A 20082-nucleotide genomic window follows, 5' to 3' on the forward strand; every position below is an offset into this window, starting at 1 on the left:
AGAACATATTATGACTGAAAGGCCAGTTGGTCTCTGATTGCAACTTATCTCAAAAGGCAATGTCAGGTTGACGAAAGAGAGCCTTATAAGTAACAGCTCTTGAGAGGCAGGGAGTCCCATGTACAACGAGTGTCCAATCTAGAAAGCCCCAGTGTGTTAGCAGGCTCAACCTCAGAAATCCCACCTATCACAGCATATTAACCAATTGCTGGATTTAATGACAGAGAAAAGATGAGGCTTAAAACAGATATAATCAGCTTTTCATAGATTATAATAATATTGTAAAAGTCAAAATACATATCAGTGTAAAAACTTAAGAAACTTACAAATGTAGTAAATAATTTCATTTACATATTAATTATATGCATACACAAGAAAAGTACTTTTATTTCCTTTTAGTCATTTTAAAATTGGAATTAATTTATAAATATACCTTGTCAACATGTGTAAGAATTTCAAAATTTTTAGAAAAGTTGAGCCAATTTATTATTTAATAAATCGTGTCCTTAAATTAAGACTTTATATAAGCATATCACCAAGATCATAAGACAGTAAAAAAATAAAAAGTTTAATGTATTTGTTTAAATAGTGTAAAGACTATGAAATTGTATTTAGTTTAGTGTAATCTTTACATATCTAAATATTTAATACATAATATTATTTGTTAAGCAGGTATTCTAATACCTTACATTTTTACTGTGTAAACAATTATTTGATGAATTTGCATTTCCTGAAGATTGAGAATGAAAAGCAGTATATTGCTCTTAGTTTCAGAGCAAGTATCTCTTTATTTTTCTCCAGTATATTATACTTTTGATTTGAGGGAAAAAAAAATATGTGTATTCGTAATTTTTAAAGAGTAGATAGTTAAATCTTCTTTATTAAGTGTACTATCAATTAAAATTTTATAAAATCAGCAATTAAAACCATATACTTCTAATGGTTACTTATCTCAACATAATCTGCTCATCTTGAATATCTTATTGACATTTTCTCTGTGTGAGAAAAGATTAGTTCCTTTTATTACTTGAGGGCAATAATGAGAACGGTCTATTTTTCATAAAGTACACACACAAAATTGTGGTTGAGTAATGGTAGAAATGTAGACTATGACATCTAGATGAGGTATATGAAAATATAGCAAACTTTTCTGAGTGTAATGCCCTATCATCATTTTTAGCAATTTATTGTCTGAGATCAGTAATGTTGGATATTTAGAAGGGCTTATTTAAATAGAAAAAGAAAAATCATTATGTTTCTCATAACAAGCTAATCGCATAGAATACTCACCTGATTTGTGTGGTTTACTGAATTTTGTGAATTTTGCATTTTTTACTTCTTTACATTCATATGTTTGTGCACTCATCAGAAATCAGCATATTGGAGGTCACCCTATGACTTAAGGTTATAGAAGTAATGACATCATGAAAACAGTGATATCAGAAATAGGTATTCATGTCCTTGTTTCACAAAGTGAGAGAAGCCAGTAAGGATGTAAGGGAAATTAGAAAAAAAGAATGAGACATATTCACAAGTTAATGATCTGTGGAATTCTAGGCTGTATAGCTAAGATAAAATATAAAAATCGGAAAGTAGCATGTTTTCATTAAATTATTTGTGGCTGGAATTAACAGGATTACCCCATCAGGTCTTTCCTAAATTAGGGCAGATCTATTCCCTCTTTTCTATCTTTCTGGTTTTATTAAATTTTGACCAGGAAAACAAACAACATTTTGTGACCAAAAATATAGCAGTTACCACACAAGCCAGCAGGAACCCAATCACATCTATAGAGTAGTGCTGGAACCAGGTGAGGTTGTGGACAGCTGGCCGCAGGTGTTTGGCTCCTTTGTGGCGCATGACAAACTCAATCCAGAAGGCTGCTCTATCCAGGGGCTTTACAGGTTGTTCATGGTGAATTCTTGATAATCTCATAGCATTCTCTTTATAACTGGAAGGCAAAAACACACATAGAAATTAGAAAGTTGTATTTTTATTTTTGCAAAAGACAGATAGGTAAATCATAGTCTATGTTATGCAAGCCAAAAGTTTTTGAGTAAAAGATTGATTATTTTTGTGATATGAACTTCATTGGTTGCATAGCATTAACAGATATAGTGGTGAGACTGAAAAAGAGTATATTCTTAACAAAATGGGGAAAAATCAAGATGTGAATAAAAGCTTAGTAAGCCAGTTGTTAACTTATACCTAATATTTCCATGAAGAAAGACTGACACTCTATGAACTATAATTTCCAGGACTATTCCAATACCAAGGTGAGGAATGACTCAATAATATGGGGAAAAATTCCTTAAAAAGTCTACCAGGTTAATATTTAACATTTTCTGTTATAATGTATAACATAATCAATCTTTGATAATGTATAACATAATCTATGTATTACATAATCAGTCTTTACAAGCAGTAGTACTTACAAGGAATCATTAATGACTGTTCTCAAAGCCCTGAGTAAATCCTCACTTGTCATGGTTTTGAAGTTTATTTCTACAGCTGCTCCTTTGGCCTTCATGTGAGCAATGTTATCAGGCTGATCACCAAATATGGGAATTCCCACCATAGGGACCCCGTGGTAAATAGCTTCATAGATCCCATTTATTCCACCATGAGTGACAAAAGCTTTGGTTTTGGGATGACCTAGTATGAAAATTGGGTGATAAATGGTGATATATTTTATCATAAAATTTTAAAGTAATTTCAAGACTAAAAATGGGAATTTTGAGATAACTCACTAAAGCATACAGCATTTTCTTTAAAAGGTGAGCACATGGAGCACGGCTACTAAAAATCATTTCTATCTTAAGAAAAGGAGGCATTAATTCCTTCTGCATTTCCTTTCACTCTTACCTTAAGAATAGAAAGTATGAATCTATACAGTTTTAGTCAATCCTTTAATTATATCTGCTTCAAAAGTGTAAGTAAAATAAAGTTTCATAATTTTAAAATATTTGTTGAATGTGTTAGCTGTTTAACATTTATTCATTTTTTTCTTCATCTAGTCCATATTTTTACTTTCTCATAGTCCTACCAAGAAGATCATTCTGGGGTATCCAATCATACAGCTGAGTATTGGTTCCTAATGTGGATGGTGTTTTTCCTTTGTATCTCCATAACACCTGTGGAAGAAACACATGTATTTCACAGATTGAACCACAGGATATTCGCATTCTGAGGATATAGGTATAGTTATAAATTATAAACCCACTCTACTTCAGGTGATGGTTGACAGAGGGATGTGTAGAAATACTGTGTAAACACTGAAAGATACAGTAGGACTTTTTACAAAAGGCATTTAAAAATAATGTGTACCAGTTGCCTATTAACTATTATTACTTTATTGTCAATTAAAAATATCTGAGAATGAGAACATAAATGAATAGTTAAAAATAAGACAGCATTGGCTAATTAATTTTCATATGAGAATTAAAAATTTTATAAATACACGATCTCTGTGTCATTTTAACTCACAGAACCATTCTAGTTCTACCATCAAATTTACAGCTCCCCACAGATAAAATTTGCTTTAGATATTGTGCATGTTTTGGATAATCAGTTGTCTTTTCTTCTCTATTTCCTTCCTGACCTCTGTTTTCTTATATTGTTTTATTGAAGAAGAATAAGATAGAGAATTTATGTCCTATTGTTCAATGATAAATTTTATTTGGGATTGTACCTTTTTTACATAATTATTATTTGTGGGACACATATAAAAATTTCATGCATTTGAAAAGAAAGGATGACACAGATGTTACAAACTACTTAACAGATAATTTCAAAATTAAAATTACAAGATTTCACATTCCTAATTACCATATTTACCTTTACTGAGTTTGATGTATTTTAGCTAAATACAAAAGATATCTTTTGGATAGTTCATATATAGCACTACTTAAAGTGTGAAATTCTAGAATTACAGTAATAACAACATTAAAATAAGTTGAGTATCATAATTAAATTACTTAAATAAGTTACTATGATATAATTGTAATTGACATTTAACTCTTGAAAACTCTAATTATTTAGAAAGACTATGTTAATCTGACCTTTTATTTCTATGCAAAAGTACTCTGAATTCAGTTTTTATACACACACATATGTGAAGAATATTCTTGAGACTGATTCTTCTCTATATTTTTTTATATCAGTTTTCCCTTTTCTGGTCCTTGGAGATAATACATGTCAGAACATTTTTTGGGATAGGTGGCACAAGCCTTTAGATTTCAAATTCTAAAATATGAGGTAGGAGCTTAACTTATTATTTCCATTTTATTATAAACAAATGACAATCAAGAGCAGTGTTTTCATAGTAACAGCAATACTCAGTAGGCAAATGATCAGTTGTGCCCATATACACTATTATAATGCTTTACAAATTTTGGTATAAATTTTGGTGCCTGTTATGCTCAGTGGAAAATGAAATTCAAGATCCAAATAAAAGCCGTACTTTCAGGCCGGGTGCGGTGGCTAATGCCTATAATCCCAGCACTTTAGGAGGCCGAGGCAGGTGGATCACGAGGTCAAGAGATCGAGACCGTACTGGTCAACATGGTGAAACTCCGTCTCTACTAAAAATACAAAAAAATTAGCTGGGCATGGTGGCTCACTCCTGTAGTCCCATTACTTGGGAGGCTGAGGCAGGAGAATTGCTTGAACCCAGGAGGCGGAGGTTGCGGTGAGCCGAGATCTCGCCATGGCACTCCAGCCTGGGTAATAAGAGTGAAACTCCGTCTTAAAAGAAAAAAAAAAAAAAAAAAAAAAAAAGCCGTACTTTCTCATTATGTGAGCAGCTGCTTATCAGGATTGGAGGTTTTACTGACCTTCTGTGGAATCTGGGCAAGGGCTGAAGCAATGATATTAGCTTTTTCTTCTGGAACATTTTGTAACAATGACCCCAGAGAAAACACCACAATACCATCTTCCCCTGAACTCTGGACAAATTCTTCCATTTCCTGAAGACAAAAATGTCTCTGCATTACAGTGGTGTAATATTACAAAGATTAAAATAAAGGTTACTTACATGTCTAAAATAAAGAGAAATTATTAATGTATAGTTACATGGCAGAGAAAGAGAATCTTTTACACACTATTGAAGGGAATGCAAATTAGTATAATCAGTAAGAAAAACAGTATGGTGGTTCCTCAAAAAATTGAAAATAGAACTGCTATATGATACAATAATTTCATTACTGGCTATGAATTTAATTGAACTAAAATGTCATAGAGATATCTGTCCTTCTTTGTTTACATCACCATTATTCATATAGTCAAGAGATGAATCAACCTAAACATCCATTAATGAAGAAATACATAAAGAAATTATTAAAAAAGTACATATATATGTCTATTTCATTGGATAAATATACACACACATTTGAATATATATATGTTGTGTGTATATATATATGGTGTGTATGTATATATATAGCTATATATATCCATTCCATTATATATATATGTAAGCTTTATTTCTGTTATTTATTAGCTTTTTTATAAATAGCATTTCCCATTGAATATATATATATATGTGTGTGTGTGTATATATATATGTTTTCTCCAGTGTGTCTATATATATATCAGTTTCATTGGATATGTATTGAAAAAAGAAGAATGAAATCTTGTCATTTGTAGCAACATGAATGAACCTTCAGGACATAATGTTAAGTGAAATAATCCAGGCACAGAAAGACAAATAATGCATGGCATCCCTTATATGTGGAATGGTATCCCTTATAAGTGGAATCAAAAAAATTAATCATAATAGAAGTAGAGAGTAGAATCGTTACTAGAGGATGAAGAGGTAGTAGGCAGGGCAAGGAGAAATGGTGGATCAGTATATACAAAGTTGTAATTCAGAAGAATAAGTTCCATTACTATATTTTTGTAGTTGGGTAACTATGGCTAATAGCAATATATTACATATTTTAAACAGTTAGGAGGTTTTTTAATGTTACCACCACAAAGAAATGATAAATATTTTAGGTGATGTAGTCATTAACTATCTTGATGTAATTATTATACAATGTATAAATGTATTGCAGCACATCATACGTCTTAAACATGTGCAATTATTACGTCAATTTTTTTAAATAATAAAAATCAATATTTAGCGTAAGACAGCCCTAAAATCTGTCTCAATTAAACTTTTAAAATTATAAGCACACAAGCTTTTACTTAATTAATTATTACTGCATGGATCTAACTTTTTAAAAGATATTACTTCTGTAATTATTTTCACGTGTGTGTGTGTTTGTGTGTGTGTAAAAGTGGCAATGTGAGAATAAAGAGTAGTTTGGCATGGGAGATTATCTAGAGAATAATGTAAATTGTCAGTTCTCCTTCTGTATCTCTATTTTAGATAAAGATGCCATAGCTTAAGAGGGCTTGATTTTCAGGTATAAGTTTCCTGGTAAGTAAATTAATATTTATAATAAATAAATAAAATTATATTCATCAATACACATCTTAGTATACAACCAATATTTTTTTCTGGAAATCCTACTGGCTCTGAAACCTTCCTAAAAGGATTTTGATTATATTCCCATAAAACAAGAAATGAGGGTTTTTCTTTTTGCTCTGTAGTGATAGGTAAACCCAGTATTGTTACCATAGCTACTGTAGTAAATTCTTATAATTTTATGTTATCTGGCTATTCATTTAAAATATAAGTTGAACTTTTCCATACCAGAAGCAGGTCTTAGCCAACATTAACACTGTTTAAAATCTTCCACCTTCTTCAATTTCCTCAATGTGTTCAGTCAGTATCTTTACTTACACACTGCCTCCTGATAACCATCCTGTAGGACAACTAGATACAACCCACTTAGTTTGCATCACTGATTCTGCATACACCAAAAGGACTGTGCAGATATGCCAACGTGACTACCTCTCAGTTTCAGAATGACTTCATGGAACTTCTGCCTGCTTGCATTACCAATTACAGTTCCCCATTGGAAACCCACCTAGGTAACACCCTGGACCCCAGTTAACATTTTGGCACACAGATCTGTTACTCTCTTTCTTGGTCCGCATTCATTGATTGAATGCACTTTTCCCAAACAGATTTCTTCTTCCCAGTGGCTTTACAAGGAATGCTGAACTCTTTTCTCTAGAAATGGTGAAAGTACACTGCTTCTGTTGTTTTATGTATTTTGTTAAGTTGTCTCCTCTGTTTCTCACTTGACCAACACAAATGTAACATCTCTCCTGGTTATGGTTTCCTATAGAGTCATTATGTTTGTAGAAATGAAGAAGACATAGGTCATACAAGAGACACAGTGGTGTCTTCCAGTGTAAACACGTTTCTTATAAAAGACAATCTTGGTATCAATTGCACACTTAGGCATTAGACTGTTCATCAGAATAAAAGGTATCCCATGAGAGGTAGATTATGAACATCCACAACTATATACTCTAGAATCTTGTCAGGTCAAGGCTAGAGTTAAGAGCCACTTTTAGGACAGAGAACTCAAGACATACTTATAAAACTAATAAAAAAAAACTGTAACAGCTATTACTTGCTTTTGCTTCTCAATACTATTTCCTTCAACATTCCTTGAAGTATAAATTTATTTCCTCTGATGATTTAGGAATATAGTATACAATTTTATTTTCTCTCCAAAAGAAATCTGTGATAAGGCTGAAAAATTATTTCTACGAGCTCTACTTTGTGCTAATGATTATCATTAGATTTCTGTCTACAGAGAAAAAAAACCTTGTTTTTTTCAAGTGATTTTTATAAAACCTAACCTAAAATTCTCACTAGCTCTAAGTACATAGTCACAACCCAGAATTCATCATATGAATTACAAACAAGATTACTTCTAAGTATTTATTTGAGTAGAAACCATCACTATCATTAAACACTTAAACTTTCAATTAATAGAAATTTTCCTTTATTTCTTGTCTTCCTTCATCACTTATTTTCTCTCACTCACCAATTCCTGTGGAATATATTCAACATGTCTCATGAAAATACACTTATTTCTGTACTATCATGATAAATGCTTTCAAGCATAAGCTCAGTTTGATTGTGAGAAAGGCTAGAGCATTCTTTTTAGTGATCTTCATGGCTCCAATTTTCTATTAATTCAACTTATTATCCAAACTATTGTAATACTAGTATTTTAAAATCTACTCTAATCATGTCATTCTTCTGACTAATTTCTCAATATAATGCCAAAAAGACATGTATCATCTATGAGAGCCCCTGTGACGTGGAAAATATATAGAGAGTTGCAAATAGAAGACATTCAACATCATCTTTTTTTAACTAAGTCTGTTTAATTTTTTAAGAGAAAGCTGAAATCATGTTTTTAAGTATATACTATTTCTTAATACAATAGACTTACCTTAGGCAAAGGTTTCACAGGTTTACAGTGCAATCCTCCAACAAACTCAAAGTTAGGTTGGTATGGTTGAGGAAATTCAAAATCCCAATTTGTTCGTATTAGCCATATGTCAGCTTTTCCCACAGTCTCACATAATGTAGTGGGTCTTCCTAAATAAAAGAAATAATAGAATGAATTAGCATACAATTTAAATAAAAAATTGTACCACAAATTTTTCAATTAACTATTAAGAAAATAATAATTTTAGTCCCTCTAGAGCAATATGGCTTTTAGATGTTAAGTGGAAGGGGACATTAATGAAACAATAAAAGAGAAAAGAAGAAAAAAAAGAAAGGAAGGATAAAAGGAAGAAAAGAAGGAAGGACAGAGAAAGGAAGGAGGAAAGGAAGAAAGGAAGGATGTTACACTTAAGTGTATTTTCACAATTTAAAAAAAGACACAACTCCAAACTACAAATAAATTTATTACTTTTTTTTTCCTCTCCAAGTGAATTTCAGATGATAGATTAGTCTCACAGTATCTTCACCAAATCATATCTCTGTGTTTTCTAATCTACAATCAGGGATATATCTTTCAATAATCCCACCAGGATCAATCCACTTTAACTTGCTGTATTGCATATCATTACTTCAATTGATAGGCTACTGTTTTATTAGTAGGAATTCCTTGACTGATTTTTACCCATGACAATCCTCTGGATTGTGAAGCATGCATGTACATACTACAACTATCATACACTTACTTTAGTGTTTCATTCAAATATGTGTTTTGAAGGAAAACATATTTTCAAGTTTTAATTTTAGGTTTTTAATCAGAAGGATGACTAATTGCAAATAACTAAATACTTAGTATATCTTTACAAGAACATATTTTGCAACCGATAACAAGATAAAACCCCTTAAGATAATTTGTTTCTCTTTAAAATTCTAATCAAAGTTAATGGTGTTATGTACCATAGTATGGAGAGCCTCTGTTTAAGGTCATCACATATTAATGTTTGAGGTTATTTCCTAGATCATAAATCCAAATGCCTTTAATTTTGATAGTGAATAAATTTTACTGAAGATACTCAGTTTGAAATTATCAGAAATTAGAATACAGCTATCTCTCAGCTTTCAGGCAAATGCATTTATGTCCTTTAGATTTGTTGTTTTCTGTGCCTCACATGCTGCCTGCATTACCAGCCTCTAGGTGATTTTCATTAACATGATATTAGGCCTCATTTAAGAACGACTCAGTTTTAAACAATTGGAGTCAGTTTATATTTAAAGGATTAATTCACAGTAGTGTGTATAAAGATGATCAAAGGAAAGAAAATTAAATTTACTTTTTATATTAAAGTAGTTAATAATTTCACATCTTATTTAAAATGCCATACACACATATCTTGGAGATATTGTAGGTTAAGTTGCAGTTCATCTCAGTAAAAGGAATATGCCAGTAAACTGATTCACACAAATTTGGGTCTGAGGGCATACTTTTATATGTTTATCACGTCTGAAAACGAGTACATACCTTAATTAAAAGTATGGCTAAAAAGTGCTAATAATCAGCTGAGCTTCAGCAAGTGAGTTTTTTTTTTTTTCTAGTTTAGTGTCTTGCCTCAATATTGATTACTGTTGATTGATCAGGGTGGTTTTTGCTTAAGGTTGGGGTTGCTGGGCAATTTTTTAAATTAGACAACAGTGAAGATTGTTGCATAAATTGAATTATCCTTTCCTGAAAGATTTCTCTGTAGCCTGTGATGATGTTTCATAGCAGTTTACCCACAGTAGAATTTCTTTCAAAATTTGAGTCAATACCCTCAAATCCTGATGTTGCCTTATCAACTAAGTTTGTGTAATATTCTAAGTCATTTGTAGACATTTTAGCAATGTTCACAGTATTTTCACTGGGAGAAGATTCCATCTCAAGAAACCAATTTCTTTGTGCATGTATAAAAAGCACCTGTTTAAAAACACCTCCTCAACTGTTTTAGTTTTATCATGATATTATAGCAATTTAGACACACCTTCAGGCCCGCTTATAATTCTATTTCTTTTTCTATGACCACCCCATCTACAGTTAATTCCTCAAATGATGTCTTGAATCCCTCAAAATCATCAAGGAGAGTTGGAATCAACTTCTTCCAAACTCTTGTTAATGTTAATATGTTGACTTCCTCTCATGAATTATGAATAATCTTAATGTAATGTGGAAGGGTAAATCCTTTTGAGAAGATTTTCAATATACTTTCCCCATCAGTGAGCGCTATAGCCTTATAAAATATATTTCTAGTGTAAGGCTTGAAAGTCGAGGTTATACCTTGATCCATAGGATGTAAAATGGGGATAATGATAGCAAGCATGTAAACAACATTAATATCTGCACATCTTAATCAGAGCTTTTGGGTCACTAGGTAAATTGTCAATAAGCAGCAATATTTTTAAATGAATCTTCTTTTTTGAGCAATATGTCTCAACAGTGTGCTTAAAATATTCTATAAGCCATGTTGTATATAGATGTGATATCATCCAGGCTTTGTTCTTCCATTGATAGAACACAGGCAAAGTAGATTTGATGTAATTATTGAGAGCCCTCTATAATTATTACAGTAGTAAATGAGCATTGGCTTTAACTTTGTCATCAGCTGCATTAGCCACTACAAGAGATTCAGCCTGTACTCTGCAGTTTTGAAGCCAAGCGTTGACTTCTCCTCTCTATGAAAGTCTTAAATGGCATCTTATTCTAACAGAAGGCTGTTTTGTCTACATTGAAATCCTTTTGGTTAGTGTAGCAACCTTTACTGATTATATTAGCTAGGTCTTCTTTATAATTTTCTACTGCTTCACATTGAACTTTTACTTGGAGGCAGTTTCTTTCTTTAAACCTCATTAGTCAACCTCTGCTAGCCTCAGTCTATTTTTCTGCATCTTCCTTTCCTCTCTGAGGCTTCATGTAATTGAACGGTTAGGGCTTTGATATGTATTAGTTTTTAGCTAAAGTCAAAACTTAAGGCAATGTTGTGACTCGTTTAATTTTTTCTTTTTTCTTTTCTTCTCTCTCATTTTTTTTTTTTTTTTTTTTAGTAGAGATCTTACTTTATCACCTGTGTGGAGTGCAGTGAAGCAATTATAGCTCACTGAACTTCGAACTTCAAACTTTTGGGCTCAAGCCATTCTTCCACCTGAGCCTCCCAAGTCACTGAGATTATAGATATGAATCACTGCAGCCTGCTAGCTAATTTGATTTTCTATCTAGACAACTACACCTTTCTCTATATCAGCACTGATAATGTTTATTTGTTCTTATAGTTTGTATGTAGCACTTTTAGTTTCCTCCAAAACCTTTCCTTTGCATTCACAACTTGTTTAATTGTTTGGCACAATAGGTGTAACTTTTGGCCTGTCCCAGTCTTTGTTGCTATCAAGGAATAACTGAGGCTGTTTAATTTATGAAAGAAAAAGGTTTATTTGGCTCACAATTCTTCAGGGTATAAAAGAAGCATGGCACCAATATCTGTGTCTGGTGAAGACCTCTGGTTCCCTCCACACATTGTAGAAGATGTTGGAAGCCAGCAAGTGCAGGGATCAGATAATAAGAGATTAAGCAAGAAAAAGAGGGTGGATGTTCCTAGCTCTTTTTAATAATTATCTCTCCTGGGATCTAACAGAGTGAGAACTCACTTGCCCTTTTCACCAGGGAGAACACTAAAGTATTCATAAGGAATCTACTCTCATGATGACTCTAACACCTCCTATCAAGCCCCACCTCAAATATTGGTGATTAAATTTCAACATAGGATTTTGTCGGGACAGGCAAACCATATTTAAACTATAGTACTCATTAAACATATTCCTTTCAACATTTTGATTTAAGTTGAGGGACCTGCTACTCTTCTTTTCACTGGAACATGTAGAGTTCATTTGTACGTTATATTACTGTGTCTCAGGATATAGAAAGGCCTGAGAAGAAGTGGGATGGGGAGACAAATCAGTGGAGCAGTTAGTACATGCACAATATTTATAATTTAGTTTGCTGTCTTATATGTTAACAGATCAGTGTGCCCTAAAACTATTACAAATGTAACCATCAAAGATCACTGATCCCAGATCACCATAAGAGAGATAATAATAAAAAAAATTGAAAAAGTATGATAAATGTCAATATGTGATATAGAGTCAAAAAGTATGCACTTGCTGTTGGAAATATTATGCCAAATTGATTTGCTTGATTCAAGGTTTTCACAAACATTTAATTTGTAAACTACAATTTTTGTGAAGGACAATAAAGCAAAGTATAATAAAATGAAACATGTCTGTTCATAAAAACTTATGGAGATTAAACAGTGAATTAAAATTTACTGATATCCCTTTTCCTATAGTTGTTTTGATATGTACAATTGATTTATATACACAATTAATAATTCTATAAAATGCATAATAATCAATAATTTAGTAAGTTGAAGCTACAGAATAAATCTAGTTATTGAATAAATTTCTTATTTCAAGCTACTAAATGATCAAGTGAAATGATTTTTTAAAGAATTGTTGGGGGCTTTCTGAATGCATGGCCAGAACATATTTTTGTTTATAGGAAAATGTTCTTTACCCCTTTATTCACTTTTGATAATATTTTTGTCTTATTTTAAATTTCTTGTATTGTTTACCTACATCCATAAAGCCTAGTAGGCTATCTGCAGTTAGGCAGAGCTTACTGATTACTAAATTAATTAAAGCAAATCAATGCATGTAAATTCAATCATGTCTAGAGCTACAGATATTTGAAGTAGGATCCTCTGAACATTAGTTCTGTGAAACAGTTTATGTATTAGAATTCAGTGGAATACATTAAACAATATTTTAGTGTCTAATATAATTGTTCCTTTGTTCATGTTTTTACGTATTTCTCAAACATAGTTGGATTAAAAATACATCTTGCATTGACCACCTCAGATCACAACTTTGTATGAAAATTATAAAGCCAAACAACTTTTAACTGGTAAAGCAAAGAAATAAAAATAAATCAAATGGATGTGTATCAGTAAAGTAAAACTTCTACTATATTATGCCCTACAAGACCTTAAGTCTTTTAACTTTTTATAATATTTTTTCAAGTTTCTGTGAAGTAATCATCTAAGAAATTGAAGAATTCTAGAAAGTATTTCAATTTAACCACTCAAAATAATAATTCAAAGAGAACTTTCTGAAGATTTTTTTTTTTTTAATTTATGATGAGGGAGAAAAGAATGATTCGCATCTTATTTCAATAGAAATGGTAAAAAATTAAGAGTAACAATCAATGATTCTCAAAAATATGTGATGTAGATTTGGGCTATTTGGAGGAAATGCAAAATATAATCTCTTTGTTAATGATGATTATTTTTAAGTTTATTACTGGTATTAAGAAAGTAGCTTATCTTACTCTTACAACAAATATACTTTCTTTATGAAGAACAGCTACAACATTTTCTAAAATAAAAACTCATTATACTGCATATATGTGTCATAGACTGTGTATGACAATTTAAAAAATATATATATCTTTTGATAACTAAATTAAAAATAAAACAAGAGTCTCTTACCTAATACCTTACTATAAAACTCTTCCCAAAAATGATGGTCATAATCCTGAATGCAGAAGTTGAAGAGAACTGAAATCACTGAATTTTGTACTCTTTCCAGAAAGGTCATTTTGTCTGTTAGTCCTGTCATAGGTACAGGTACATAGGAAAGTGGTGCTGGAAGTTTCCCACAGTTTCGCTCCATATTGCCTCCTACAGAAACTCTAAGTGTGAGCACAAAAGGAACTGCAAGCAACTCAGCCATCAGGTCTCCACAGGGAATCACAGGGTCTATAAGCATTACATCATAGTTGGTTTCCTGTAGCTTCTCCATAAGCGTCTGATTGTAGATAAAGCTCTCACACATCATTTTGAAAGTTTCTCTTGCTTCAACAAAAAAATTATTTAATTTTATAACTGATTGCCAGAGTGGTAAGCCTGGCAAGACATTCAGAACTAGGTCAATAAATCTTTCTTGATCATCTGTTTTGTCCTGTGGCATATGGACCACCTCAAATTTCAGTGCAGAAGGCTTCCTATAGTCAATTAAGAAAGCCTTTGAGTGAGTCAATACAGTTACCTCGTGGCCCCTCGCTATGAGCTCCTCCAGAATGACCTTGACGTTAAGCCAATGGCTCATGTCACAGGGCCACACCAGGACCTTCCCACAGAATCCATAGTCAGCAAAGAAGAGCTGCAGGAGCAGAAATACCAAAACTGACTTCTCAGACTTCATAACAGCAGCTTTCTCATGCACTGGTTGGCAATGGTTTTGTAGTTACTAAGCATAAAGCTGAAATGGCAATATAAACACAGAAGTTAAAATTTAATAATTTAGGGGTAAAGTTCACTGGTTGTTCACCAGTTTAACATTTATTGAAGGTATCAATAAGAAATGCAAGGTATCAGGGAAAAGTTGTTCTGACCTTCTAGAACTTATAGGTAAAATACATAAACATATTTTTATTATTTGGATTGATTTTTTAAAGTTAAAGTCTTTAGATTTAATAATGTATGGGCAGAAACATATGCACACAACCACACTTACATTCATTCCACACTAAGTCTAAGGTGTCATATGGTTTAGGAGAACACATGTTCTGCCTCCCTTTCTCACACAGACAATACAATAATTTACAGAGAATACACTTGGAGACTTTGGGTAACTATTTTGATTAATTTTATTTAATAAGTACACAGTGTTCAGTATTTCAGAGAGGGAAAAAAGCACAACTGCTTCAATATGGGATAATTAATAAAAGCTGTAATAAGGCAATTGACTTAGGAGGTGAGATAAAATCTTTGGTAGAATTTATTGTTGCCAAAGGAGAAATTTCACCATTAAAAAAAGCATGCCAAAGTATAGGATATTTGAAAATCATTTCAGTGGGTTGTGATCACAGAGAAAGTTGAGGGCAGGATATTACAGAAGAAAGTTAGTTTGAAATAGAACTTAATTTTAAATAAAGACTTATGAGTTTGAATGATAATTCATAGGCAAATAATTATTTACTCAAGGTTTAAAGGACAGTCACAAGATCAAGATCATCTTTTAGCAAGAAATTCTTGCATCTGTACATAGAGTGGTATGTAAAGGTAAGAGTTTAAAAACAGAAAATGATACAGATTGTATATTGGTTACTGAGATATGTCAACCTCATGTTAATGGAATGAAACATAAATTGTTAATAGTAAATGTGAGAAATCAATTTGAAATTTGTATTTACTGATAATATCTGAGATAGGAAAAAATGTACAGGAGAAAAGACATGGTTGTGGTTTCTGTCTTAAGAAGCAGAAGACTGATAATGACATTAGAAAAAATATGCACAAAATTTACAGCAGTTTTCAGAATCAATATGATCTAACTGGGATATTTTTCCTGTAGTTGCTATTCTAATTATTAAACAACTCTATGTAGATATTGTTAAACACACACTCTGAATGAAGAGACACCCTAAACTTTGTGTGAATAACATGGCTGTTTATTCATCCAGGTGTTGGTGGGCTGAGTCTGAAAAGAGAGTCAGCAGAGGATAGTGATCCCACTGCCTACCCCAAACCAGTTAGTTTTAGAGGTTCAGGGTAGACATTGGAAAGTTACAGAAGTTTACAGTTCAGGGTGGTTTTTGCAAGCTGGGAGGGGGTCAAAAGGACTGGAGTCATGAGGTTGACCTATTAGTTGAGTAAGGTCGGTTACATAGTACAGTTGCCTTATCAGTTGAGGTGGGAATAAGGAACAATAGAAGAATGTCTCAGAGTTAATTAGGCTCTGCAGGTATTGGTCATTCTTCTCCTTTTTTGTGTTTTTATTTTCAGTTACTTCAGACTTTCTAGTTCCAGGAACTCATCTGGAGTGTACATGCAAGACATAGAGGTCACCATGACATAGTCCATGGTGCATTCAGTCAGCCTAAAAGACCTTACACTCCTGTCATTTTATGTTAGTAATATAAAGGAAAAAGAAATGAAGAGTAAAGGGTAGTGGAATATTAGGAAGGCTGGCACAGAGGGATGATGGAGTAATGTTTCTCAGGGCTTCTTCAAGTGGAATTGTGGGTGGCATGGAAAACTAAAAATGGGAAAAATTTAGACTTCTGGGAGATCTTGGGGCAAGGTGTGACATTGTGGGGTTGTTAGAGGGAACATTTGCTGTATTGACTGATTGATTATCACTTGTGTATGATTTTGTAGGAATTGAGAGATTAATTGGAAAACACAGGGTCCAAATAATAGAAGGAGAAAGATAGGTATCTGGACTAAGGATTGGAAGAAGCCATGACATACAGTTAGAGAGTGTCCAGTCAGTCCAGTGAGGTCCAGTATAACCATTTGCCTGATTAGCAAGCTTTTGGGCTCTGTCTTTCAATCTATTGATGGGGTCATATGTGAGGTCAGACTGGTTTACATAAAAACAACATTTTTCTTTTAGGAATAGGCAAAGACCTCCTTTTTCAGCAGTCAGTAAATCAAGACCTCTGTGGTTTTGGAGGACAACTGCAGCCAGGGAATTTACTTGAACTTGAAGAAGGGACAGTGATTGGATTAATTCTGCAATGCTATAAGAGAAATCATTAGAGAGGCTATGGAAGGTGATGATTCAAGTGGTAAGGCCTGCTATGCCTGTGCTGAGTGCAGTAGTGATTCCTAACCCTACAAGTAAGGAGATCAATAAAATGACTGCTTATGTCATGTTGGGACCACAAGGGGGCTGGGAGGCTTTTGTCTCCATTGGCAAACTGAATTTTGGGAGTATGAAAAACTAGCGTACAAGTGCCTGTCCAGTTGGTAGGAAGGCAGATGTAAGAAGAAGAACCACAGAGGAAAAAGTTATTGTCTTAGACAGAACTAGAAGTGTAAACTGAAATAGTGAGAAAGTGCTCTGAGGGGCATGAGGCTTTGGACCCAAATGCCAAGGGAACCAGCAAGGGCTGCATCTGTTAAAGGTTGTAGTGGGGTTTGGTATGGTAACTGTGTGGAGACTTTTGTTTTCATGGTGTAGGAGGTAGCATGTGTTATCTATAAGTAACCACTCACTTTCATTAAAAAGACTGAGTATGAACAGACAGGAAGAGGGGTCTGGAAGAGAGGAGCATGGTATAGGAGGAAGCATGTGGTATCTATAAGTAACCACTCACTTTCATGGCATAGGAGGAAGCATGTGGTATCTACAAGTAACCACTAATTTTCATTAACAAGATTGGGTATGAGCAGACAGAAAGAGGGGTCTGGAAGAAGGGTCTGAGGAGCAAGGGGAGGGCAGCCAAGGATGGAGTGAGAGACAGGGTAAATGCCTACCTAGGCAAAACTTGAAGTTTATTTGTCAATCTTGTGTAGGGGAAATTCTGCAGGCCTGATGTGTAGGAAAAGGAGGGGGTCTGAGAAAGCCTTGAGTAGTAGTAGAATGACAGAACATTGAAATGTGATTGTTTTGAGAATGGACTTCCATGATGGAAAATAAATAAGGGGTTCTAAAAGATGAGCCAGAGGCTTGTATTCTACATGGAAATGGTTATGAAAGTATGAGAGGATAGAGTGAGCTTGTGAGGCAGGGAGGAGGACCTTCCCATTATATAAGACCCATTTGCCTCATGTAGGAATCGACTGGTAAAGCGAGTTTTCACAGGAAAAATAGGTAAGGGAGATAGATGAGAAGGAAAAATACTGGCCTTGTTGGGGAGATGCTGGGGTGTCTGTTGCTTCTTGCTGCTTCTTTGGCTGTTTTGTTGCCTAAGGCATTTCCTTGGGCAAAAGAATCTGATGGTTTTTGCTATCCTCTGCAGTGGATAACTCTGGCCTTAGCTGGAACAAAAGCAGCCTTAAGGAAGGCCTTTATTAAAGGGGCATTGATAATAGAGGACCCCTGTGTGGTGAGAAAACTTCTTTCTGCCCATAGGGCAGGATAGTGGTGTAGGATGTGGAAGGTATATTTAGAGTCAGTTTAGATATTAACATGTAGTCCTTTGGCAAGAGTAAGAGCACGGGTTAAGGCAATTTTTTTACCTTGCTGAGAAGTGGTGGTGGGGGGAAGTGGGACAGCCTCAATAATAGATAAGTGGGATACAACAGCATAACAAGTTTCAGCTAGTGCCAACCAACTGGTCTTTGAAGAGCTGCAATCAATAAACCATGTGTGGTCTGGGTCTGGAATAGGAAAAAGAGAAATACAGGAAATGGGGAGGATGCTATATGGATTAGGGAGATACAGTCTCCTGTATCTCCCTAATGGGGTTAAGGGTTTAGGTATTAAGTGAGAGGCAGTTTTGAAGTCATGTTCAGGGGCTGAAAGTAAGCATGTGAGGTGTGAAGAGGAAACTAAACTTTGGAAATTGTGAAAGCTATAGGGAGTAAGTGGAGCGTAGCCTGTAATTTAAAGAGATTCTAGGAGTATTATAAGCCACAGTGGCTGTGGCATGAAAACATGATGGCCAGCCTAGGACTGTGAGGTCAAGTTGTTTAGACAAGAAAGCAACTGGTCGTGGGTCTGGCTCTCGTGTGAGAACTTCAAGTGTGCTGCCTTTTATTTCTACTGTGTGAAGGGAGTTGGGTTGGGAGGAGTAGGGGAGTGCTAGTGTAGGGCTGTTTCTAAGACTTTCTTTAGAGAACAAAAGGTAGAATGGGGGAAAATTTGGGGTCTATGGGTTTAACTAAGTTTCCTTTTGTAAGTTTATAAAGCGGTTTGGTTAGGAGGGCAAAACCTGGTATCCAAGCACCTGACTGTCCTTGAAAAGAAGACAGCGTGGAGTGGGTGGCCCTGTATTGATTAAAAAGGGGATGGACTAAAAAGAAAAAGTATCTTACAATGCCTAGGAAGAAGAGAATTTGTTGTTTAGTAAATGGGGTTGGGGTTTGGGAAATTAATTGGATACAGTTGGCAGGAAGAGCACCTGTATGCTGGTGAAGAATTATACCTAGATAGGTAATTGATGAGGAAGAAATCTTGGCTTTAGGAAAAAGTGTTTTTGAGGTTAAGAACAGAATAGTGAGCTGTGGAAGAGGGTATAGAAGATAGGAGGGTATAAGGGTTTGACACAACTGGATGGATGGAAAGTATAATCTGATTGATGAAGCAGAGGTCTTGGACTAGTCTGTAGCTGGTTTTTGGACAGGTAGGATAGGGTAATTGCAAGGAGAGTTTGTAAGAATTAAAAGGGCATGTTGTAATAGATGGGTGATAACAAGATTTAGGCCTTTTAAAGCCTTCTGTGGGATGGGGTAGTGGAGCTGGGCCTGATAATGGTGGTTATGTTTTAATGGGATGGTGAGGGATGAGTGAGCAATGGATGAGGAGGTGGTATCCCACACCCTAGGTTAAGGTTGGGGAACATAGAGGAGCTATTGAGGTAGGTACAGGTTCAGGGAGGAGGACATAAATAAGGTGTGGCTGTAGCCCAGGAATAGCTAAGGAGGCAGACAATTTTGTTAGGATATCTTGCCTAATGGGGAATTGGACAAGTGGGTATGATTAGAAAAGAATGTGGAAAGGAGTGCTGGCCTAACTGACACCAGACTTGGGGAGTTTTGAGAGGCCTGGAGGCCTTGCCATCAATTCCCACAACAATTATGGAGGCTACAGAGACAGATCCTTGAAAAGAAGGCAGCATAGAGTAAGTGGCCCCTTTATTGATTAAGAAGGGGTTGGACTTACCCTCCACCATAAGTGTTACCTGAAGC

General features: G+C 34.3%; 1 protein-coding gene across 1 annotated transcript; it reads right to left on the bottom strand.

The window, feature by feature from the left end:
• Positions 1 to 253: 253 nt before the first annotated feature.
• On the bottom strand, positions 254 to 14688 carry UGT2A3 (UDP glucuronosyltransferase family 2 member A3). The gene is made up of 6 exons (XM_012473416.3): positions 13930 to 14688; positions 8367 to 8515; positions 4836 to 4967; positions 3047 to 3134; positions 2436 to 2655; positions 254 to 1951 (listed from the first exon to the last, which is right to left on the bottom strand). The coding sequence occupies exons 1-6, from the start codon at positions 14642 to 14644 to the stop codon at positions 1672 to 1674; spliced, it is 1584 nt and encodes a 527-aa protein (XP_012328839.2). The 5' UTR covers positions 14645 to 14688; the 3' UTR covers positions 254 to 1671.
• Positions 14689 to 20082: the final 5394 nt, after the last annotated feature.

This window comes from Aotus nancymaae, unplaced genomic scaffold (assembly GCF_030222135.1).
Source record: "Aotus nancymaae isolate 86718 unplaced genomic scaffold, 86718_ANA_hifiasm-v0.15.2.pri h1tg000006l, whole genome shotgun sequence".
In the NCBI taxonomy this organism is placed as follows: Eukaryota; Metazoa; Chordata; class Mammalia; order Primates; family Aotidae; genus Aotus; species Aotus nancymaae.

What these genes read in the sequence shown, in the direction of transcription:
- UGT2A3 (XM_012473416.3), bottom strand. Translation starts at nt 14,644, where the DNA reads ATGAAGTCTGAGAAGTCAGTTTTGGTATTTCTGCTCCTGCAGCTCTTC. An exon ending in GTTTTATAGTAAGGTATTAG is followed by an intron (nt 8,516 to 13,929) that starts GTAAGAGACTCT and finishes TCTTTTATTTAG; the next exon opens with GAAGACCCACTACATTATGT. An exon ending in ACCCCAGAATGATCTTCTTG is followed by an intron (nt 2,656 to 3,046) that starts GTAGGACTATGA and finishes TTTTCATACTAG; the next exon opens with GTCATCCCAAAACCAAAGCT.